The sequence below is a fragment of the Littorina saxatilis genome, linkage group LG14 (assembly GCF_037325665.1).
Source record: "Littorina saxatilis isolate snail1 linkage group LG14, US_GU_Lsax_2.0, whole genome shotgun sequence".
Taxonomy (NCBI): domain Eukaryota; kingdom Metazoa; phylum Mollusca; class Gastropoda; order Littorinimorpha; family Littorinidae; genus Littorina; species Littorina saxatilis.
The window spans coordinates 28374754-28399557 of NC_090258.1; the positions used below are offsets into that span (position 1 = coordinate 28374754).

General features: G+C 43.1%; 1 protein-coding gene across 1 annotated transcript in view; it reads right to left on the reverse strand.

Annotated features, from left to right (window-relative positions):
• Nucleotides 1-6206: 6206 nt before the first annotated feature.
• LOC138946572 (tolloid-like protein 2) overlaps nt 6207-24804 on the reverse strand; it is a 58760-nt gene continuing 40162 nt past the window's right edge. Inside the window, exons 4-9 of the mRNA XM_070318016.1 lie at nt 22877-23064; nt 11565-11745; nt 8324-8576; nt 7218-7381; nt 6423-6437; nt 6207-6265 (exon numbers count right to left, since the gene is read on the reverse strand). Of these exons, the coding sequence (XP_070174117.1) occupies nt 6207-6265; nt 6423-6437; nt 7218-7381; nt 8324-8576; nt 11565-11745; nt 22877-23064 (860 nt within the window). The remainder of the gene's footprint in view (nt 6266-6422; nt 6438-7217; nt 7382-8323; nt 8577-11564; nt 11746-22876; nt 23065-24804) is intronic.

The window sequence follows — 24804 nt, forward strand, 5'->3', positions numbered from 1 at the left end:
GGACTTTCGTATTGCATTCCAGCTTGGAGGCTTAATAATGAATTAATGACTTTTGTGAAGGAAATCACGAATAACACTAACAGGCAAAGTTTGACAGTGATATCCTCCACGCTTTTAGAGCGCTAACCAGAGATATAGTGTGACATAGCAAAGTGTGTTACACGCACTGTGAGTTCAGCTCACTGACCGAGAATAGTTGATGTTGTAAATCGCAACTAGGGTATTGTTACACTTTACCACTGTCCTTGGACATTAAGGGGTTGTCCAAGTAATTGGCCGGGAGGGAGGAAGCCCGGATAGATGCCAGGGGCGGACGAGGCCCCCCGAAAAAAAAATGGAAAGCTGATTCTATGTTCATTTCTAAGTTCAAATGGCACCAGATGGCACCATTTTGCTTCTTTGGGCCAAACATTTTTCCGGGGGGGCATGCCCCCGGACCCCCCTAGCAAATTCGGGCGCTTCGCGCCCATCACATTCACTTTCGATTCAAAGTGCCCCCCCCCCCCCCTTACAAAGCACCTGATCCGCCCCTGGATGCGACAGGAAAGCACTTAACAGGTAAATGGAATAAACATTCGAATATCGCTAGAGTGTTTATTGCATAAGTTGAATCGATTAACACTGTAAACTGTAAACATAGCAGACAGATATCTAAGACAAGATGTCCGCTATTTATGTTGTGCAGTGCGTCGTATAACCGGTCTGAGAGGGAGATAGCGGCCAGATGACAAGTGTGAAGGATCTGAGAAGCCGCCGAAGTATCATAACTCTAGACCAGCATAGCTGAAATTCGACGGGATTTCGCGAAGTTATTGCAAGGTTATGGTTGTCCGTATAGTTGGACCATAGAGGTCACAGGGCGAAAGGAACTGAGTAGACCGAGGTCGCCAGTGGAAGGAATTAGTATTCAGATACATTTCCTAGTGAACGGCCATAGACGCTGTGTAATTCTGTGTTGTGAACAGAGTTAAAATATGTCTAAGATCTTAATTACGTAAGATATAATGAGTGTTTAGTAAGCAGAGCAGACGGTGATTTGAGTCTGCCGGAATATGAACTGTAACTGTTTTTTACATTTAGTCAAGTTTTGACTAAATGTTTTAACATAGAGGGGGAATCGAAACGAGGGTCGTGGTGTATGTGTGTGTGTGTGTGTGAATGTGTGTGTGTGTGTGTGTGTGTATGTGTGTGTGTGTGTGTGTGTGTGTGTGTGTGTGTGTGTGTGTGTGCGTGCGTGTAGAGCGATTCAGACCAAACTACTGGACCGATCTTTATGAAATTTTACATGAGAGTTCCGGGGAATGATATTCCCGAACGTTTTTTTTTATTTTTTTCGATAAATACCTTTGATGACGTCATATCCCGCTTTTTGTAAAAGAGTGAGGCGGCACTGTCACACCCTCATTTTTCAATGAAATTGATTGAAATTTTGGCCAAGCAATCTTCGACAAAGGCCGGACTTCGGTATTGCATTTCAGCTTGGTGGCTTAAAAATTAGTTAATGACTTTGGTCATTAAAAATCTGAAAATTGTAAAAAAAAAAGTTTTTTTATAAAACGATCCCAATTTACGTTCATCTTATTTTTCATCATTTTCTGATTCTAAAAACATATAAATACGTTATATTTGGATTAAAAACAAGCTCTGAAAATTAAAAATATAAAAATTATTATCAAAATTAAATTGTCGAAATCAATTTAAAAACACTTTCATCTTATTCCTTGTCGGTTTCTGATTCCAAAAACATATAGATATGATATGTTTGGATGAAAAACACGCTCAGAAAGTTAAAACGAAGAGAGGTACAGTAAAGCGTGCTATCCTTCTCAGCGCAACTACTACCCCGCTCTTCTTGTCAATTTCACTGCCTTTGCCATGAGCGGTGGACTGACGATGCTACGAGTATACGTCTTGCTGCGTTGCATTGCGTTCAGTTTCATTCTGTGAGTTCGAGAGCTACTTGACTAAATGTTGTATTTTTGCCTTACGCGACTTGTTTCTGATTTCACACGAGCCGTGATTCGATATCAGTAAAACAGATATCGTGTGCCTGTGAGTTCACGGACTGTTCGTGTATTTTTCTAGATACGTGAAGGAAGTAGGGTTTTGTTAGTGAAATTGTGCACGGGATTTTAATCTCGCTTTGTTTTTGCATCCAAACCTGTAAGGACCCAATTTTTGAATACCTAACCTTTATACTGTTCAAAAAAAGAAACGCATAGTTGCTACTTGCCAAATTTGTTTTATTTTTCGAAAAAATTAACAGAAAATCCAATATTTAGATTATTTGTTTGAAATTTGGTATGGACACAGTTGAATGCACACACAGTTCATTTGCATCTTCAAATCAATCAGTCAATCAATACGATTGGGTGCCGAGGCTGTCAAGTCAGTAGGGGGTGTGACTGCCTTGAGCAGCAACAACTGCCCGGCACCTTCTGGGCATGGACTGGATCAGATGCCGGATATCTTGCTGTGGGATGGTGTCCCACTCCTCCTGAAGTGCCTGCAATAGATCGCGGTGATTTGCCGGCGCTTCTTCTCGCCTGCGCACACGTCTGTCCAATTCATCCCAGAGGTGTTCTATCGGGTTCATGTCTGGCGACATGGATGGCCAGGGAAGCACCTGGACATGGTGGTCGGTGAGGAACTGGGTGGTGAGTCGTGCTGTGTGCGGGCGAGCGTTGTCCTGCTGGAATATGGCATCCTGGTCAGCCAGAAGAGGAAGGGCGTGTGGGCGCAGAATTTCCTCCACGTATCGCTGGGCAGTTATGCGCCCTTGGACGTGCACCAGGGTGCTCCTTCCAGCGGTATTGATCGCCCCCCACACCATGACGCCTCCACCACCATGAACGGGTGCCTCATCCACACAGTTGGGCGCGTAACGTTCGTTTACTCTCCGGTAGACCCTCCTCCGACCATCATGTCGCTGGAGCAGGAAGTAGGACTCGTCGCTGAACCACACGTGTCTCCAGTGATTCCGGACGGTCCAGCGAAGGTGCTGGTTGCCCCACTGCACTCGGTTCTGGCGATGGCGGCGGGTGAGGACAGCTCCTCTGTGAGGTCTGCGAGCTCTCAAACCAGCTTCATGCAGGCGGTTCCGCACGGTCTGGTCCGATAATCGGTGTGGCCCGGGGAGAGCCTGGAGAGAAGATGAGGCCGACAGGAAACGATTCCGGAGGTGGCGGAGCTGTATGAAGCGGTCGTGAGCAGCAGTTGTCGCCCTTGGTCTTCCCGCTCGTGGCAAGTCAGCAACGGAGCCAGTGGCTTGAAACCTGACCCACAGTCTACTGATGGTGCTCTGGGACACGTGGAAGTGCCTGGCGATTGCACTTTGACTTTGGCCTGCTTGTAAACGACCCAATGCAATTTGGCGGTCTTCTCTGCTCAATCGGGCCATCTTTCGTCGCTGAATTGTCGTCTGATTTCATTGTGGCGAACAATCCGCTTTTATGGGTTTTGGAAGACATGGTGAGAGCTCAATATTCCCCGAGTTTCACGAGATTACACTGAAGCATGACGAGTGGTCATGCCAAATGAACAATTTTGACATTGTAGCCACTGATAACGCATGCGTCACGTGCAGAGCTCACTTGTGGCAATGGACGAAAGGTCGACGACCAGATAAACATTTTCTGCAGTTTGGTGGATATCCTTGTAGCCATATAACTAAATTAACCAAATATTACAAGCTATGCGTTTCTTTTTTTGAACAGTATATGTTCGTGATTGTGTGTATGTGTGTGTATGTTGTCATATCATAGCTGAATAATACAATGGAGGGAACCTACATTTGGAGTTGTGTTTGTTCCTGTATGATAGCGTACTAGCGCATTTGCATTCATTCACAACTTTGGACATTAAAAATCAGAAAATTGTAATTAACATTTTTTTTTTTATAAAATAATCCAAAATTACGTTCATCTTATTCTTCATCATATTCTGATTCCAAAAACATATAAATATGTTATATTCTGATTAAAAACAAGCTCTAAAAATTTAAAATATAAAAATTATGATAAGAATAAAATTTCCGAAATCGATTTAAAAACAATTTTCATCTTATTCCTTGTCGGTTCCTGATTCCAAAAACATATAGATATGATATGATATGATATGATAACAAGAGGCGAAGCCTTCAAGGCTCCCGTAAGAAATCAACAAACAGTAACATAACACAAACTCACTCACTCCGTAACACACACACACAAACACACACACACACACACACACACACACACACACACACACACACACACACACACACACACGCACACACACACAGTTAAAACTAACGCATCATATCAACTCCATGTATAATTTTCAAAAGAAGGCAAATAACTGACTAGGGTAATAGGTTAGGTACCTGCCATGTGGGCACTTTTTCCACTGCTGTCCTCAGTCCTATACTTTTCATCAAGACTTGTCACCATGCCGAGTAGATCTAAATTCGGAAGTCTTCATGTGGCTGAGGCATATATCTGACATAGCGTCGATCTTGTTGTAGGTTAACCTCCTTTCTGAAACAAATGGCAAAATGCGATTAGTTATGATGACTACAACCTACACGAATATAAACAGTGTTTTGAAACAGAATAGTCAGGTTATACAAGCCACTTTACCTATGCAGCATGGTAACCCTACAATATGCGAAACATGTCGACTGCAGCAGCCTGGTTCTTAAAATAATTCTGACGGTCAACACAGCCAGAAATGCCAACAAAGACAAGAAAGCTGTGGCAAGGTAAGCTTACCAAACGTTACATAGCGAATCATATGATAGTGCGTAAACAGCAAACAGTAGATCTACAATCAAAGAGAGGATCGAGTCTGGAATGAAACGCGATACAGATCTAGCATTCAAAAACTGTCTTTCACGTTCAAGGAAGTTGTTGCAAAGTACTTAAGACTTACTAAATTGTACATACAAAACCATGACAGTGCATGTTTTGAATCTGAGGAAAAAATCGTGATCATTTTGACTTTGAGAACAGATTCATTCCGTTTCCTTATATCTGCATGTTCAAGTAAATGGTGGACAGTTTTTTTCGGGCAGAGTAAACTTAACTTGAGACTCTACTGCAAGTCTTGAAATTCACATAAATCGAACCACGAGCAAAGACATCCAAACATTACAGGCACTTTAGATCAACTCATTTCACTAGAGGTGACTGCCTAGCACTGTGTTTGACATCCGTGTCTGCTGAAATAAAAAGAAATTAAAACAAAACGGATTAACAGTAGGTGACACGTTACCAGAGTGGGAGACACTAGATCTGTCTCTGAACTTACCGGGATACGGCTGCAAGATCGACACTGACTGCCGGGCTTTCGACAGCTCTTCCTCGCGTGGACATTGGAAACACGCTGTGCAGATCAAATTGTAGGAAATCTCCCTTTGGTATCTTCTTTATTTACTTTTCTGGAGCTTAGAAACCGAACAACATGAAATCGTCTTCCCCGGCGAATCGGCGAGGTGAGAACTGGACCACAATCCTTCGCGCGACCCCTGACCTGATCTTGACACCTGACCTGCCGTCTACATGCCAAACACGACACAAATCAGTCAACTGCTTGTACCCCTTCAAAACCCCCCACCACCCGTTTTCTTTGGATACACGCTTTAACTACACACATGCCGACACAATGTTGATCATTGCTTCAATAATTTGAAGATGGTGCTTGAAAATTAACCACGTGAAATGAGTATTTCGGTGTTTAGCCAAAAATGTTAAAGTTTCTACCACAGACATACACACATACATACATACATACGCACGCACGCACAGACAGACAAAGTTTACCATCGCATAGGCTACACTTACGTGAGCCAAAAACACGCTCAGAAAGTTAAAACGAAGACAGGTACAGAAAAGCGTGCTATGCAGCACAGCGCAACCACATCCGCGCTAAATAGGCTCGTTAATTTCACTGCGTTTGGCACGAGCGCCGGACTACGGTCATTGTGAAAAATGCAGTGCGTTCAGTTTCATTCTGTGAGTTCCACAGCTTGACTAAATGTAGTAATTTCGCCTTTCGCGACTTGTTTGCCTCTACTAAAAATAAAACCACGTAAATTCAATAACTTAAACAACTAGCGAGCGCAGATTGTTGTGTGTGTTCATGTACGTGTTTCTCCTTTGTGTCTGTTTTTGGGTGTGTGTGTACTCGATCGCACGTGTTCGTTTTTCTCTGGATTTTACCCCTTAGATGTCTTTGAGGTCTGTGTTCGTCTGTATGGTCAGCATCAAGCCAACCAACTGGTCTGGCACTCAGCATTACATATTCTTCTAATTCTGTGGGTAAAGTCGAAACAAAGGTCAAAGGGAAGCCATTATTTGAATTTAAAACGACAGACTAGATACAAAAACAAAGCAGAGAACGTGAAAGAATGAACGTGCGGTATATTTGAGAATACTTACCGTCTGAGGCGTAACCTGAAACAGAGAAATACAACTCTTTGGATTGAGACAACGCCGCATATAAATGTGTCTGACTGTCAACAGAATTTGCTCCTTTACTCTTGCTCATGAATATTTATGGACAACGAATAAAGCGGTCAAAACGTCACGGAAAGGAAGATGCACGTGTAGAAACTTCCATTCTGTTATTCCGAAGCGTCCATGCCCAGTGGTAACAACAGGAGCAAATGCTAATACGTCTGGAGGAGCAAATGTTCATGATCATATCATGTTTGAACTTATGTCTGACATTGGCTGTCCTGCATCAAAAGCTTCACGTTTTTACCTTTTACCCTTCCCGAGCACAAAGAACAAACTGACTGAAATAATGTTTATGAACAGTTCCCTGATCTTTTAGAATATGTTCATATGCTGAAAGGTACAATTTAATTTTAGGTGACTTTAATGTACTCATTGACTGTGAACAGAATATGTATCGGATGAAAGATTTGTTTACCCACTTTGACCTTGAACAGTGTTTTTGCAAACCCATTTTTAAATCAGAATTGTTTATTTGTGTATGTATTTTTGTAAAGCTCTTAAAATATTCTTGGATTTGCACCATAGAAGCATGTTCAGCAATAGTAGTCTTAGTAATAGTAGTGGAGTGAGTAAAATGTGCTGCTCTAAATTTGCATCTTCCGATAAGCAACACCATCAGACTAAACCGACAAACTGGATAATGTGCTTTGGACAAAAAATATACAGCGTGTCACAATCTTGCAGCTACAGATGTCCTCTCTAGACTATACTCACCCGAAGGTACTCTGCTTATGTACGAAGCGTTAAAGCCGTTGATTACTGGACTGCTCAAAACAGAAGAGCTGTCCAGGTTCTTTGACTCGAACACTACTTTCAATTTTCTCTTAGAAGTTGTGCTAGTAGTTATCACGTTGGAAAACACGTTGCGGCGACAGTATCTGCAACAGAAATGTCCAAATAATAAAACAAATCAAAGTCAACGTACCAGCTGGTAAACCCGCCAGCTGCACAAGAATAATATTTTAGAAGTCACTTTCTGTTTGATAACTTTACAGTTGTAAGCTTATAACAGTAAAAGCATGGGCACAGAAAGACTCGTTCAAATAATGACGTTTTTTCTCTCAGTGCAGCTTTTAGAATGAATTGAGGCCCCTCGCAGGGGGAAAACTTCCACACCTCATGGAAAAATTCTACAACGTCGAACAACAAAGGCGAGTGGTACTGCAGTGGTTACCTGCCCACTGCGGGATTCCCGGAAATGAGAGGGCAGACAAGCTCGCCAAACTCGGAGCACAGGGACACCAAACAGAAAACCCTGTCAGCTTCATGGAGAAAAAAAACCTCATCAAGGCAGTGTTTAAAAGGCCCCAGAAACGGAAGGACGATTATCATCTCCTCACGCGACATGAACAAGTCGTGCTGATGCGACTCCGCACTGGGCATAAGCGCCTGAATGCACACATGTCCCAAAAGATGAAGCTGGTCCCCTCCCCTACGTGCAGCTGTGGACTAGAGGACCAGACCACTGAACACATCCTTCAGCGATGCACCATCCTTGAGAGTCTGAGAAAAACCGTGTGGCCAAGTGCAGTCACCCTCCACTGCAAGCTGTACGGAGGAAAGGAAGACCTGGAGAAGACGGCATCATTCGTCTCGCTGTCCGGGCTGACAATATAACAAGTGTGATCGACAAGAAGAAGAAGAATGAATTAAAACTTATCCCATAAACGTTACAGGTTTGAAAAAAATCGTTTTAGTACGAGTATATATTATAAAAATCTTCGTACAGATTATATATCATTAAAATCCTTGCTGATAGCACGAACAGACTTTCTTCGCCGGCGAAGGAAGCTGTACAAGATCAAGGTAGATGCTCTTACCTTACCAGAAGTGTCTCGGTATCACCAATTCCAACTTCATAAAGGCTGACAACAGTTTTCACTCGTGTGTTGCCACAGTCCAAGATATCTTCATTGTCAGGTCCCAGCTCAATGGTATGGAACGTAAAGTCAATCAAGCTACTTCTGGGAATTGTAATTTCCCAGGTACAGGTGGCTGCCAGAGGGAAGGGCCTGGGAAAACCAGGTGACGTGATAACTCCGGAGCCAGGAAGATTGGTCCGCGTGATACACTCTGTACATTGTTTTTAAGCATAGAATTATTCACTTTGAAAGACAAATGTTGTTTCTCGTAACTTTCTAATTTGTCATTTTACTCGGTGAGAACAGTTTGCAAATATAATACTAAGGAATTATTAAGTGAACTGATAATTCATGTATATCATTGGGGTCATAATTGTTACCTCCTGACAAAATTGAAACAGCATGCAGGTGAAATAGGATGACGTGGCTACAACTAAGGGCGGTGTAAGAATGCTTTTTTTTAAATTTGTTGTATTTAAGACTGTGTGACTTGTCTCATAACAGTATACCTAATGTTGGAATTACAGAAATGCATGCGTATTTGTTCAAATATCTTATCTGAATTCCCAACAAGTTTGAATGCACATGTATTGTACTGAACAGCCGCTGAAATATATCGTGGTTTTGTTCGCATACCAACACTAAAACAGTATCAAACCCCGTCTATTTGGACTTCCAGGGGAAATGACACCCACACCTTTTTGCATGGCGTTATTGTAGGACGAAACAACGTATTGGGTTTGGCCAAACCTATCGTAGTAGAACCACCTTTCTACTATTACCAACAAATCTACACGGGATGATACATATGCCCTTTGACCTTTCCTTGGAAATATCCTGTACTAAAAATAGAATACGGGATTGTGGAAAAGCTGTTCAATGGCACTCACGCACAAAATTCGATTTTCAATACACGACTCTAAACCTTTGGGATAAATCAATAAACATAAAATACAAAAACATTTAGTTCAGAAAAGAAGAAAAAAAAGTTGAACAAGAAGGGCAAAGCCCATACGACTCACATGCTTGACCTTGACCTTTACATAGCAATGACATCATACACTAAGAACTGCTTTACACATTTTTCCTACCAAAATACATGTGACCTTGACCCAAGGTCAAGGTCATCCAAGGTCATGCAACACAAAGCTGTTAATTCAAGACATAGGAAGTACAATGGTGCTTATTGGCTCTTTCTACCATGAGATATGGTCACTTTTAGTGGTTCACTACCTTATTTTGGTCACATTTCATAAGGGTCAAAGTGACCTTGACCTTGATCATATGTGACCAAATGTGTCTCATGATGAAAGCATAACATGTGCCCCACATAATTTTTAAGTTTGAAACAGTTATCTTCCATAGTTCAGGGTCAAGGTCACTTCAAAATATGTATACAATCCAACTTTGAAGAGCTCCTGTGACCTTGACCTTGAAGCAAGGTAAATCAAACTGGTATCAAAAGATGGGGCTTACTTTGCCCTATATATCATATATAGGTGAGGTATTCAATCTCAAAAACTTCAGAGAAAATGGGGAAAATGTGAAAAATAGCTGTTTTTTAGACAACATTTATGGCCCCTGCGACCTTGACCTTGAAGCAAGGTCAAGATGCTATGTATGTTTTTTGGAGCCTTGTCATCATACACCATCTTGCCAAATTTGGTACTGATAGACTGAATAGTGTCCAAGAAATATCCAACGTTAAAGTTTTCCGGACGGACGGACGGACGTCCGGACGGACGGACGGACGGACGACTCGGGTGAGTACATAGACTCACTTTTGCTTCGCATGTGAGTCAAAAATCATGTTTTACAAAAGTCTTAAGGGACTCGAACTCGAGACCGCCGGCTTTGGAGGCCACTCCGCCACAAGGCGCAAGAAATATAAGCGTGCAAACTAAGACTTGAACTGCCACGTGACCGGGTTTTTGAATCGAGCATTTGTTGACTCGTCGTTTTCCCCGTTTGTATTTGTGTTTTGTACGTTTTCTTGATATCATCATTACGTTTAGTCGCGGTGTTGCCTATAGGAGATGATATTGTCCCACTGGAAATAGACCTACTCAATATAATTATGCAACTGTTTTTAATTATTTAGATTCATTTCATAATCCAAAACGTGTGGAATGAATAAAATGAATAAAATACAAGAATTGCGAGCTCAGAAAAAAATAAAAATTAAATTGCCCTCGAAGGGGATCGAACCCGGGACCACAAAAGTAAGGCGCGGCTGTAGCAACTGAGCTATTTTGTAGCACTGTAAAGTGAGGGAGATTTTAACTTCAAATACTACACTTGAGTTCTCGAGCGTGGCGACGACTGACTCGAGTTTCCGAGTCTCTCCGTCCGTATTTGTGTACTGTTCTCTATATCTCACTGTTCGGGGCTAGTTCAGTTCATAACTGACCCTACGCTCCCGGTCACTCCGTATAAGTTTGGACAAGTAGCGACAATTTCAAGTGTGACCGACATTATTGATACGAAATGCATGGACCAATCGCCGAAAGGCCGCGCTGACGTCATTGAATGAAAAGATTTGTCTACCCTAAATCCTCTATTCTCGATGATATACTGAAGACTTAGTTCGGGGGAACGACGATCTATGGACGGTTTATCATATAAAGGGAAGCAAGCGGTTAAAAACGGGCGTAGATAGAGCCAATGAACAGTGGTATCTACTTGTAGTATTTCATTCACTTGTGGTTTGGCTCAGATAGATTGTTCTTTTCACTGACATGCAAAACGTGTTCGGTTTTAGGTGTTCTAACGCGTGGAACTTTTTATTTGTGAAAGTTTGTCAGCGGGTGCCTGCTGTTATGGTTTCGGATTTGTTATTGTTCCGCTTTGTAGACACATGGGTTTGTTTTCTTTTAAACCTATTACTGGTTTTGATATTGTCGATGTCATAAGAATATCTGCACCCAATAATATCTGCCTATCTTTTTCTTATGACGGGTGGTATATTCCGTACAACTCATGTCCAACTGGGTTCCAATACTCAAGCTAAGCTAAGCTTGCTTGTTCGTGGTAACCTGCGCATTTCGGCAGCATTTTCATTAAAACTAATACTTTAGTCCAATCTGGAATATATCCATGTATTTGACATGAAGAAAATACAAGTGCAATTGCAAAGTTACTTTTTCGGGTTTTAATGTTGACGTTTGCATTAAAATGGAGAATATAGATCTATACACACCTGGGGCTTTTCGACTGAAGGTCGCTGCAAAGCCACTGCTGCCTGTACTGGTTCGGGAATCTGAGTAGAATTTTATGAAAACCTGGCTCCTTGTCGAAGTCAACAGACCCGGGGATGTACTCCCACAGAAACTAGGACTGGTTCCCAGTTTAGGATTGCTGTCCGTGGGTCCGTCATATATCTGCATTCACAAAGCAATGTATTGTGTTGAAAGCATTCAGAAGGATGAAAAGGAAAGACAAACCAGCACATTTGTGCTAGCCGAATTCTGAATAAAAGGGTGTAGATACTATACAGATCTCTTTACACACTTTTTAACTTGATTTGCAGAATGTTATGCTATTGACTTTTTGTTTGTTTGTTTGTTTGTTTGTTTGCTTAACGCCCAGCCGACCACGAAGGGCCATATCAGGGCGGTGCTGCTTTGACATTTAACGTGCGCCACACACAAGACAGAAGTCGCAGCACAGGCTTCATGTCTCACCCAGTCACATTATTCTGACACCGGACCAACCAGTCCTAGCACTAACCCCATAATGCCAGACGCCAGGCGGAGTAGCCACTAGATTGCCAATTTTAAAGTCTTAGGTATGACCCGGCCGGGGTTCGAACCCACGACCTCCCGATCACGGGGCGGACGCCTTACCACTAGGCCAACCGTGCCGGTTTATGCTATTGACTGTTAATTTGAGTCATCAAACAAGTTGGTTAACAAGAGGATCAACAGAGCGCTGTCCAATGCCATAAGCAACTGGTGTATTACGCTATCATTTACAGTTTGTGTCTAGCGAGAGAACTGCGATTTTTTTCCCGGAAGGCTATACTCTTTTCACACAAATATATCTTCTTTTTCTTTATATGGTGTTTTACGTCGTTTTCAACCACGAAGGTTATATCGCGACGGGGGAAGGGGGAAGATGGGATAGAGCCACTTGTCAATTGTTTCTTGTTCACAAAAGCACTAATCAAACATTTGCTCCAGGGGCTTGCAACGTAGTACAATATATTACCTTACTGGGAGAATGCAAGTTTCCAGTACAAAGGACTTAACATTTCTTACATACTGCTTGACTAAAATCTTTACAAAAATTGACTATATTCTATACAAGAAACACTTAACAAGGGTAAAAGGAGAAACAGAATCCGTTAGTCGCCTCTGACGACATGCTGAGTAGCATCGGGTAAATTCGTTCTCGTCCCAACCAATATGGGACTCCCCCTAGCCCGCGGGGGGTCACAAATATACATCTTTCAGAGACGACTGAAGAGGGTTAAAGGTGCGTCAGTTTGGACAGTTAAACGATGAACCAGCTTGAAAAGAACAAGAGAAAAAATAGATACGCTATGAACTGTCTGGAAGTTTCAGATCATTGCTATATGTCTAACATAGTTCAACACACTCGTTTTATACACAATAGTGTCGGAACACGTGTCTGGTCTCGGTAGTGAAACAATGGTCTCCCTCGGGACTAGATTTCTCTGTGATACGTCCCCCACAGGAAGACTGCTTTGAAAAGTTGGTCCCCCCAGAGAAGGGTCTGATGCTCCCAACAGGCTATCTGTGAAAGGATATTTTACTCTCTCTTTCGCTCTGCTAAAAGATGTGTTAAATCTCGGAAGAAAGTCTCTGCTGACTTTCAGTTGGGTTTTTTACAACTGTGATCTATTTGTAATCGTGAAGGTTGCATTGCGATCCAACAGTTAAATCTTGCAGAAAGCTTCTTTTCTAGCGAAGACCTGTGTTGGCAGCGAAAGGTTGACCGCATTTGCTGTTTCATTTCTTTAAAATTATATCTCCTTGGTATTGTATCCTTTACGGGATCCACAGGCTGGTTCAAAGCAATACCTTCCTTTAGGCCTTTTTAAATTTCCCTCGTTTTATTTTTTCATTTTCATTTTCATTTTCATTACTTTATTGTCCCATCGCTGGGAAATTCGGGTCGCTTCCTCCCAGTGGAAAGCTAGCAGCAACGGAGTCGCGCTACCCAGGTGTCTGCGTGTTTAGGTGTATTCAGCCACCTGCACTTATGGCAGAATGACCAAGGTCTTTTACGTGCCATTGTGATGACACGGGGGTGGGACATGGCTTCCGTCTCTGGGTCTGCACATAAAGTTGACCCGTGTCCGTCCCGGCCCGAATTCGATCCTGCGACCTTCCGATCACAAGTCCAGTGCTCTACCAACTAACCTAATTTCTTGGTTAAAACCTGTCGAATTTTCAAATTTATTTCTTGCCAAATATTAATTCCGCACTCTGACATTAAATCAAAGTGTTTCCCTTCACAGATACCCTCTTAAGATTGTCAAATGAGGGTATTCTCCCATGCCAACAGAAGCAACCTCTCTGAGAGTGAATTGCTTCTTGGTTGGATAACATGGGTTCACAATTCTCGCAATCTCTTCCACTCGACCACTGATGAGATACGTGTCTGGTCTTGGTAGTTGAACAATATGGTCCTCCTTAGGACTAGATTTTCTCTGCGATACGTCCCCCCGGGAGGGGTCTTTGCTCGTAAATCTCAGTCCCCTCGAGGAGGGTCTGATGGTCGCAATAGGCTATCTGGGAAGGGATATGTAGAGGTTACATGCCGAGTCTCAGTGATTATTAAAAATAATGGTCGAACTGAGACCATTATGTTTAGTAATCACTGAGACGAGGTATGTAACCTCTTTATTCCCCCTTTCTTCAGTTATTCAAAGAAAAGAGGAGTTTTTGTGCGAAAGTTTGATCGAATCCTATTCACTCAACCAGTCTACCCGCGCAGGCGATTGAATAATGCGCGGTTGTATAGTTCAGGGAAAATCATTCAATTCTGTCAACACTTCTTGTCCATTTCCCTGTTTTGGACTAAAATCAAGTACACAGTTGTGTTGTTATTCTGCTATGGCGGTAAAGGCAGATAGTGTGTGTTCTGTTCATGTTTTGGTATCGCTTAGGAAATGTTCTTTCTTCGAATTGGACTAGCAGACGAACTTTTGCACCCGTGTTCCAACGTTAAAAACTGTATGAAGTTCAGTTTTCTGGGGCAAAATAATGTATGAAACCGCTGTATGTTCTTTAAATTGATGAGATGTGTGCACTTGGTTGTGTGTGATCTGTTTATAAAATGAAATATTGTCGAAAACTAACCGTCGGATTGCAGTCTTTTGTCCAAGCAACTCAGTTCAGAAAATTTGGAAGGGGAACTACTCTTATCGCTAGACAGAGTACGAGAGTTACTTGCCTTGGAAGTTTGCTTGCACTCATAAGAGATCTAAAGCGAGTTTCTCTGCACTGATCGTTAGATTTGGATTTAGAAAACAACCAAACTCATGGATTTTATATGGAGATTAATGTGTTCAAGCCTGTAGTTGCTAGTTTAAATGCAGTATGTTTGTATTGTTTGGTCTAGAGATGTATATTTCGTACATTAGAGCGTTCGGAACTTTTCAATCGCTAAAGTAGTTCCCTCAAAGTCTAGCTCATCAACCTGTGAGCTATCGAGGATTCAGGCCCGTTGTTGGGTAAGTGATTTTGGTTGTTGGGTAAGTTACCGAAAAATAACTAGCCCTACACGTTTACAGAGAGAAATAAGCAGAGGGGGGAATAATCTATTCTCTCTTTCGCTCTGCTAAGAAACTTTTAAAATCTCGGAAGAAAGTCTCTGCTGACAAACTAACGGCGCTAGAGCGTTTAAAAACAATTTCATTCGCCGTAATCACCCTCTCTGGATAATTTGCACATGTCCAAACAGTTGCAGAAACACAACCCTCAAAACCGTTAGGCTTTGTCTCTATTTTTATATTTAGTCAACATAGAGGGGGAATCGAGACGAGGGTCGTGGCGTATTTGTGTGTGTGTGTGTGTGTGTGTGTGTGTGTGTGTGTGTGTGTGTGTGTGTCTGTCTGTCTGTCTGTCTGTCTGTCTGTCTGTCTGTCTGTCTGTGCGTATGTTTGTGTAGAGCGATTCAGAGTAAACTACTGGACCGATCTTTATGAAATTTCATGAGAGTTTCTGGGTATGATATCCCCAGACGATTTTTCATTTTTTTCAATAAATGTATTTGATGACGTCATATCCGGCTTTTTGTAAAAGTTGAGGCGGCACTGTCACACCCTCATTTTTCAATCAAATTGATTGAATTTTTTGTAAAGCAATCTTCGACGAAGGCCGGACTTTGGTATTGCATTTCAGCTTGGTGGCTTAAAAATTAATTGATGACTTTGGTCATTAAAAATCTGAAAATTGTAACGAATTTTTTTTTTATGAAACGATCCAAATTTACCTTCATCTTGTTTTTCTATCATTTTTTTATTCTAAAAACATATAAATAGGTTATATTCGGATTAAAAAAGCTCTGAAAATTAAAAATATAAACATTATGATCAAAATAAAATTTCCGAAATCGATTTAAAAACAATTTCATCTTATTTCTTGTCGGTTCCTGATTCCAAAAACATATATACTGTGCAAAAAAAGTATCGCATAGGTGAATAGTTCTAAGTTCCAGACAAACATTCTGATTGGAACGCCTCGAAACTAGCTTTTGCAGTTCAATTGAACCCGATAGTCGATTGAGTGAGCAAAATTCACCGCGCACGTGCAAGATGTGCATTATGAGGCCAAAACGCACATTTTGTTATTTTGTGCTCCTGTACTGCACGTTTTTTTGAGATTTCACTCGAAATTTCGCGTAAGGTTAGCTGAGCTCTTGTGCCAACTTGGGCAATAAAAAGCGAAGCAATTCTGACTGATGCGGCCATTCCCTGAGGAAATTAAAAATGTCACAACTCAACGCTTCAGTACGAGAGAACGCCCTTGGTCGCCTTCAAGCAGGCCAGAGCCAATCCGAGGTTGCCAGAGCCCTGTGGGTGTCCCAGAGCACCATCTCTCGCCTCTGGCACCGTTTTCAACAAACTGGGTCGTCAGCTCCCGCGCCAAGGTCAGGACGACCTAGAGTGACGACACAGGCGCAAGATCGCTACATCCGGGTCACCCATCTCAGGCATCGGTTCCAGTCAGCCTCGGTGACCGCTAGGGCACTGCCTGGTGGCCGCCGCATCTCCGTGCAGACCGTCCGGAACCAGCTGCATACAACTGGTCTACACGCTTACAGGCCACTCCGGGGCAACGTCCTGACTCGCCGCCATTGCCAGGCCAGGATGCAGTGGGCAAACCAGCACCTCCAGTGGACCCTTGCCAACAACTGGCGCCACGTTGTCTTCAGCGATGAGTCTTATTTCCTCCTGCAACATCACGACAGCAGGAGGAGGGTGTACAGGAGGCAAGGAGGGCGCTACCACCAGCAGTGCGTGGATGAGGCGCCTCCTCATGGTGGTGGGGGCGTGATGGTGTGGGGGGCCATCACCAACACTGGCAGGAGCCAGCTTATGGAAGTTCCAGGCCGCCTGAACGCCCAGCACTACGTGCAGGACATTCTGCAGCCACACGCCCTGCCCCTCCTAGCCGCGCCACGGGCTCAGTTCCAGCATGATAACGCCAGACCCCACACCGCCAGACTCACCACAAACTTACTGGCCGCCAACAACGTGAACACTCTGCCCTGGCCCTCTCTCTCCCCAGATTTGAACCCAATTGAACACGCATGGGATGAACTGGGAAGAAGGCTCAATGCGAGAGTTAACGCCCCTCCCAACAGGAGACAACTCTTCCAGGCCTTACAGCAAGAGTGGGACAACATTCCCCAACAGACTTTGCGAAGACTCATTGCTTCCATGCCAAGGAGATGCCAGGCTGTAATTGACTCACGTGGAAGCAATACTCGTTACTGACTTTGACCTTGGTTTGTGTGAAGGTCACGCTCAATGAATAACTGCAATTTCCAGCAAATAAAGACATGCATCTGTGCTATCGAAAAAGCTCAAAAACTTTTCTGTCCGCCTTATGTATTGTTTGTTCGAAAGAATGAAATGTCAATAACATTATTCATCAAACTAACTATGCGATACTTTTTTTGCACAGTGTAGATATGATATGTTTGGATTAAAAACACGCTCAGAAAGTTAAAACGAAGAGAGGTACAGAAAAGCGTGCAGCACAGCGAAACCACTACCGGGCTAAACAGGCTCGTCAGTTTCACTGCGTTTTGCACGAGCGGCGGACTACGGTCATTGTGAAAAAATGCAGTGCGTTCAGTTTCATTCTGTGAGTTCCACAGCTTGACTAAATGTAGTAATTTCGGCTCACGCGACTTGTTACATTTAGTTAAGTTTTGACTAAATGTTTTAACATAGAGGGGGAATCGAGACGAGGGTTGTGGTGTGTAAGTGTGTGTGTGTAGAGCGATTCAGAGAAAACTATAGGTCCGATATTCTTGAAACTTCACATGAGAGTTCCTGGGTATGATATCCCCAGACTTTTTTTTTCATTTTTCCGATAAATGTCTTTGATGACGTCATATATATCCGAAAGTGAAAGTTGAGGCCGCACTGTCACGCCTTCAATTTTTGATCAAATTGATTGCAATTTTGGTCAAGCAATGTTCGACAAAGGCCGGACTTTGGTATTGCATTTCAGCTTGGAGGCTTACAAATTAATGAATGAGTTTGGTCATTAAAAATCTGAAAATTGTAATTAAATTATATTTTTAGAAAACGACCCAAAAACAATGTCATCTTATTTTTCGGTATTTCCTGATTCCAAAAACATATAAATATGTTATATTTAGATCGAAAAGAAGCTCTGAAATTAAAATTAAGAAAATTATAATTAAAATTAAATGTCACAAATCGATTTAAAGACAATGTCATCGTATTCCTTGTCGGTTCCTGATTCCAAAAACATAAGGATATCTTTTATTATGATTAAAAACAAGCTCAGAAAATTAAAAAGAATAGAGATACAGAAAAGCGTGCTATCCTGCTTAGTGCAACTGCTACAGCGCTGTACTGGTTTGCAAATTTCACCACCTTTTCCACGTGCGGGGGCCGGACGGTCTTGGTGAAACAATGCAGTGAGTTCAACAGCTTGACTAAATGTAGTAATTTTGCCTTATTCGATTTGTTTCTTTCTGATGAAGTTAATGGATTCTCCGCTTGCTGCCATAGATGCGAGGTGCTTGTTTGTGATCTCGTGTGTAGTGGCAATGGAGATGGCTTTCTCCATGGTGAGAGTGTCACCCTAGCCCTCTGTGAGGAGTTTTTCTCGAATTTCTGAGGAGCGAATACCCCCAACAATATTGTCTCGGACCATTTCGTTGGAGTTTGTGTACTCGCAATCTTTGACAAGGTTGCGTAAGTTAGTAACAGATTTTTCCAAGGTTTTGTCATGCTGTTGTTTCCTTTCCTGAAAAATCTACCGACCAAATACCGTATTCTTCTTTGGTGATCACTGAATTTGTTCATCAGGGTGTCTATTTCCTTTTTGTCTGCGTCTGCCCGGCCCCAAGAGTATCTCGCGTCCTGTTCCACCTGCCCAGATCAGAAGGCACACTGTTCTTCTTCTCCAATTCGTTTTAGTGGCCAACATTAGTTCCAAGTGGTCTCGGAATTGTTGCCATTCCTCGTTGAGGTTCTTGGACGTCCAGTTCATTAAGGGGTTCTGCTGTGGTGAAGCCATATCTCTTTTCTTTTCTGTACCACTCAACCACGTTCTGTCTTGTGGTCAGGAAAATTAAAGTTTCCACTCAAGAAGAAACGTGCAGCGTGTGTCAGTCCTTACATTACTTTCAGAGTATTGCAAGGGGTCTGCCACAGCTGCTGTTTGCTATGCTCTATGAGTTATGAAGGACCTATAGTTGATGGTCGAAGCGGTGCTTTGATGTACGGGTAACCTAGATATCACAGTACGCGAAACGTAACTGAGCGCAGTAGACCGGCAACTAAAAGTAGCTCTGGGTGCTTACTTGTCAATCAGTGAGTCACGCGTGGTTTGCTGGTAGCTCCTCCGATGCTTTAGGCTGATTCTGACACTGCATGTTATGCTTTGCTTTATACATTCTAGCAAGGATGGTGGAGGCAGAACACAGGAGATGTAGCAAGGATGGTGGAGGCAGAACACAGGAGATATAGCAAGGATGGTGGAGGCAGAACACAGGAGATATAGCAAGGATGGTGGAGGCAGAACACAGGAGATATAGCAAGGATGGTGGAGGCAGAACACAGGAGATATAGCAAGGATGGTGGAGGCAGAACACAGGAGATGTAGCAAGGATGGTGGAGGCAGAACACAGGAGATTAGAACGCACGTTTCATTCAGCCATCTTGAGTAAGAGGAAGGGAAGTTACTGGGAGGCACCCGATGTTCCCCCAGGTCTATGTTCCCTCAGGTCTATGTTCCCCCAGGTCTAATATGTTATGTCATATGTCATGTCATGTGTCATGTCATGTCATATGACATGGCAAATGACATTTCTGTCCTGGGGGAACTTCGACATTTCTAGAAATCTGAAATGGAGTAAACTCTGTGTGGGGTGTGTACTTGGGTGTGTACTTTTCCCGCCAACAATGTCTCCAAACTGCCCGTCATTTCCCCAAAAGCCAAAAAGCGGTAGGCCTACAGAAGTTACTGCATTCCGTTGCAATACACAACGGATCTATTCTTTTATTCAGCCTCTCTCTTGGCCTGTTTGTTGGTAGCTAGCCTACTGACAAAGCTTGGGTTTTTAGTGGAAGGAGCTGACTACTCTTTCTGCCAGTACATTATAGAGAGCCTTAATTATAGAGAAATTCGGAGAGGTGACATGAATCGTTTGTTACCGTTCTCACGAGATCAGTTACTTTTTGATGGCCGCTGCCATAGGAAGGTGACATTGCGGAGCACGTGACCTATCGCCACTGTCGGCATCCATTTTGTTGAAACCAACTTTGTCATCTGTGCTGTTCTGGAAACGAGCTGCGCTTTTTTGGAATTCAAACAGTATCATGTCACTGTTGTCCCATTTGCGAAGTTTCGCAAATGAGCTGCACCTCGTCTGTCTGTTTATAGCAACACACACTGTCTGTCACGTACACTCCATGCAAGTCTCTCCGTCTCTCCCTCGCTCTGCCTTAGTGTCTGTGTGTGTATCTGTCTCTCTTTCAATCTCTTTCTCTCTCTGTGTCTCTCTCTCGATCTCATGCGCTCTCTCTCTCTCGAGTCATTTTCTCTCACCCGGTGTTCATTTATCTGTTTCTGTTTCTCCGTCTCGAGTCACTCTCTGTCTATCTGTCTGTCTGTCTGTCTGTCTGTCTGTCTGTCTCTTTCTCTTTCTCTCTCTGTATGTATGTCTTTGTCTGTGTCTCCCTCCGAGTCTCTTCGCCTCTGTCTTTCTATGTCTGTCTCTGTCTCTGTCTGTGTGTGTCTCTCTCTCTCTCTCTCTCTCTCTCTCTCTCTCTCTCTCTCTCTCTCTCTCTCTCTCTCTCTCTCTCGTTATCTGTGTCTATATGTCAGTGTCTGTCTAGTCTCTTTTCTCTCCCCCTCCCTCCTTTTGCTTGCAACAATATGCAAACATAATTTTGTCCCAGACTTAGAGCGTAGAGATGGCCAAATCTCAGTAGAAATGACAGAAAGAAAAACTTAATACTGAGTCTGACTACCGACAAACCGAGGTGCCAAACTGCCGTCGGCCGGTTTTGGTAACAATCAGAGGTAAACAAACACCCGGCACACTCACCATGCCCGGCACGGCCACCTTCTACACCTTCCCTCTCGGGACATGACATGACATATGACATAACATGCCATGATTTATAATATGACATGTCTTGACACATGACATGAAACATGACATGACATAGAACGTGACACATGACGTGACATATGGCATGACACATGACACGACTTATAGCACGATATATAGCATGACATATGACACGACATATTGCTTGCCATGACATGACATGCGACATGGCATATGCCATGACATATGGCATGATATGTAACATGACTTGTGACAAGACACGTGTGGCATGACATGTGAAATGACATATGGCATGACACATGACCTGACATATGGCATGACATGACATGACATGACACATGGTATGACCTGAGGAACATAGACCTGGGGGAACATAGACCTGGGGAAACAAAGACATGCTCCCAAGTTACTCCACGAGTACAGAATTACATTAGAAGTAGTGTCCCATTTAGTTATCTTGGAACTTGTACTTAGAACATCTAGAACACAATGTTACACCAATTGTATAAGATCAGTATATAATATCTATATTTATTTATTAGTAGCATAATTTAACAATGGTGTACCCTGCGCGTGAGAGCGAGAAATAAAAAGACCAAACAATACTGTACTCACGTGTTTGACGAATACGATACGAATAACAAAGCACGACGTTTCGACCACTGGGGTCTTCCTTAGCCACAAAACACAGACAAAAAGGAGAAGACAGACGACAGAACAGAAAGAAGATCTACATATTAACTATTCACATTTTACCACTCACAAACCAAATCAAACAGACAGATGACCCCAGGACCCCCCGCGGGTTAGGGGGAAGAATTTACCCGATGCTCCCCAGCATGTCGTAAGAGGCGACTAACGGATTCTGTTTCTCCTGTTACCCTTGTTAAGTGTTTCTTGTATAGAATATAGTCAATGTTTGTAAAGATTTTAGTCAAGCAGTATGTAAGAAATGTTAAGTCCTTTGTACTGGAAACTTGCATTCTCCCAGTAAGGTCATATATTGTACTACGTTGCAAGCCCCTGGAGCAATTTTTTGATTAGTGCGTTTGTGAACAAGAAACAATTAACAAGTGGCTCTATCCCATCTCCCCCCTTTCCCTGTCGCGATATAACCTTGAACGGTTGAAAACGACGTTAAACACCAAATAAAGAAAGATGACTCCAGTTGTCGAAACTTCGTGCTCTGTTTTTCATATCATCTTCGTCAAACACGTGAGTACAGTATTGTTTGGTCTCTTTTTTTTTTAATATTTATCAGTCACATTGTCGACAAAGGAAGGCGTAAGCCTTTTGTGTAAGCCTTTTGAGACATTGTGACTGATAAATGTGGATCTCACAGACACATCCAACGATAACACATTAATTGTGTTTTGTTTTGGTCAGTTTTATAAATAAAAATAAACAAAATAAAAGAAACAAGAGAATAGGACAGGCTCTTCCGTAAACCTTTCGTCGGTAGCTGCAAATTAATGTTTTCTTTGATTATCTGAAGGTCCCGGTTACTAGCATACTAGCAACGCCGCTGAATGATTTTGTAAACCAAGAATAGTGAGCACAAGAAATTAAGTTGATCAGAGATCAACAGGGCACAATCATGTTGTTGAACATTGTTTCCAGGGAGGTTATGGGTATTTAAATGTCATTTCTATTGGCTAAACATTAAGAAAAGCGAAATAAAAGGTTACTCACTTCAAGGAAGTCAAGGCAGTTTCCACTTGAGTCTGCATCATCCAGCCTGAACTGAGTGAACTGAATCTGGATCTGAAACCCTCGTGGTTGTTCAATCAAATAGGTACAGGTATTGCCATTGGGGTACTGACTGGGATGTCCTGGCGACTGCAGTTGCCCGTTATCTGATGTGAACGTTCTGCGACACACTGAAAGAAATGAAAACTCCAATCATGCTGGTTTAAACGATGATTGTGGTATATTACATCTCAAGCATAAATACCGCGTATACGAGACAGCAACTCGATACCACGAAATGCTTTCGTTAAAAGGCTTAAAAACTGTCTAAGGTTGGTGCTGGGTGGACATGAGAGGTCGAGAGATTATCCATCGGCAAAGCATATGCCCACTGAGCGCATAACTATGAACCTGTCAAAAAGTAACGTGTATATGTCACAGTGGAAATGAGAATCCAGTGAGATTCCGAATCGCACTAGTGGAGATTGGAATTCCAGTTTGCACTAGGGCAAACTAGAATTCTCATCTCCACTGAATATTTGTTAGTGGAGATTGGAATTCCAGTTTGCCCTAGTGCAAACGGGAATCCAGTTTCAGTGGAGATGGGAATTCCAGTTTTTAACTAGAGGAAATAGGCCTCAGAGCACTGTGGTATGGTCAAGCCTGCAGGATGTGCTCTGCTGTCTGATTCTTGCCACACGGACAAAAGGGGGAGGGAACTAGCTTCAGCTTTGTGGCCATATGATGGTTTAGTCTGTTATGTCCAGTGCGGAGTCTGAGTAGGACGACTTGTTCTTCACGTTGGAGCAGGTGGTAGTCATCTTTCTCCGCTCTGGTTTTCCTCTTGTTTTTAATTATTGTCTTTTTTTCCTTGTACTGCAGCTGGGACGTGAACTGTTCCTTTGAGGCACCTTCCTTGGCAAGTTTGTCTGCAGCCTCGTTTCCTGCTATGTCGCAATGAGCTGGCACCCACTGAAGCACGACTCTTCGGTTCTGAGCAACCTGTTTGAGGGCGTTGTTGAGCTCAGTTTCTTTGTGGGCAGACAGAGTTTGGAGTGCTGACATTGCGTCTGTCAGAAAGACGACCTGAGGACATTCATGGTCTGATCCGTCAACTATTGTGGCTGCTGTCTTCAAGGTCTGTACTTCTGCACTATAGTTGGTGCAGTGCAAACCTGTGGGAATGCTCGCTGTTTGTGCCTCTCCCTCTGGGTACCGAACTAGCACGCCGGCTCCTCCATCTCTCACAGCATCAGTGGCTGACCCATCAGTGTAGGTGTAGATCCACGCTTCTTCAGGGTAGTGCATGGTCTGCAATCATGGCCAGGGTAAGCGCCTTCTTACTGGTGTCACTCATGTCACGTGATGTCACGCCTTTCACGGTTGTGTTGATCTCGAGGACCCTCTGGTTGGCTTCCCAGGGTGTTGGGCATGTTCCTGTGGCATCGAGCGGCAGAGTGCTTTCCGGCAGGTGGGGTAGGTACTGTCGCTTGAGGCTTCTGCTTTGGTGCACAAAGCTTGAGCGTTTCAGCCTGTTCCTGATAGGTTTTTCCATTCTGCTGTTCATTGGGTGCTTTGGTAGCCTTTTGTATTTCTCTGCTTGAATGCGTGTCTTTGTGTCTCTTCGAGTGATCAACGGTTGGACTCCTGTCAGGGACTGCATGGTCTTGATCGGAGTTGACCTCATTGCTCCCGTCAGGATACGGAGTGCTTGATTCTGGACTTTGTCCAGGGCTTGCAGGTTGGATTTGCAAGCGCTTGACCAGGCTGGAGCTCCGTATTCAAGTTGGGGTCTCACCGTGCCTTCATACAGTGTCTTCAGGGTCTTCTCACTGGCACCCTAGTTTGTTCCAGCCAGCTTTCTCATGATTGCCAATTTGCGTCTGGCTTTGTTTTCTGCTTTCTGGATCTGTGGTTTCCAGGTCAGTCGT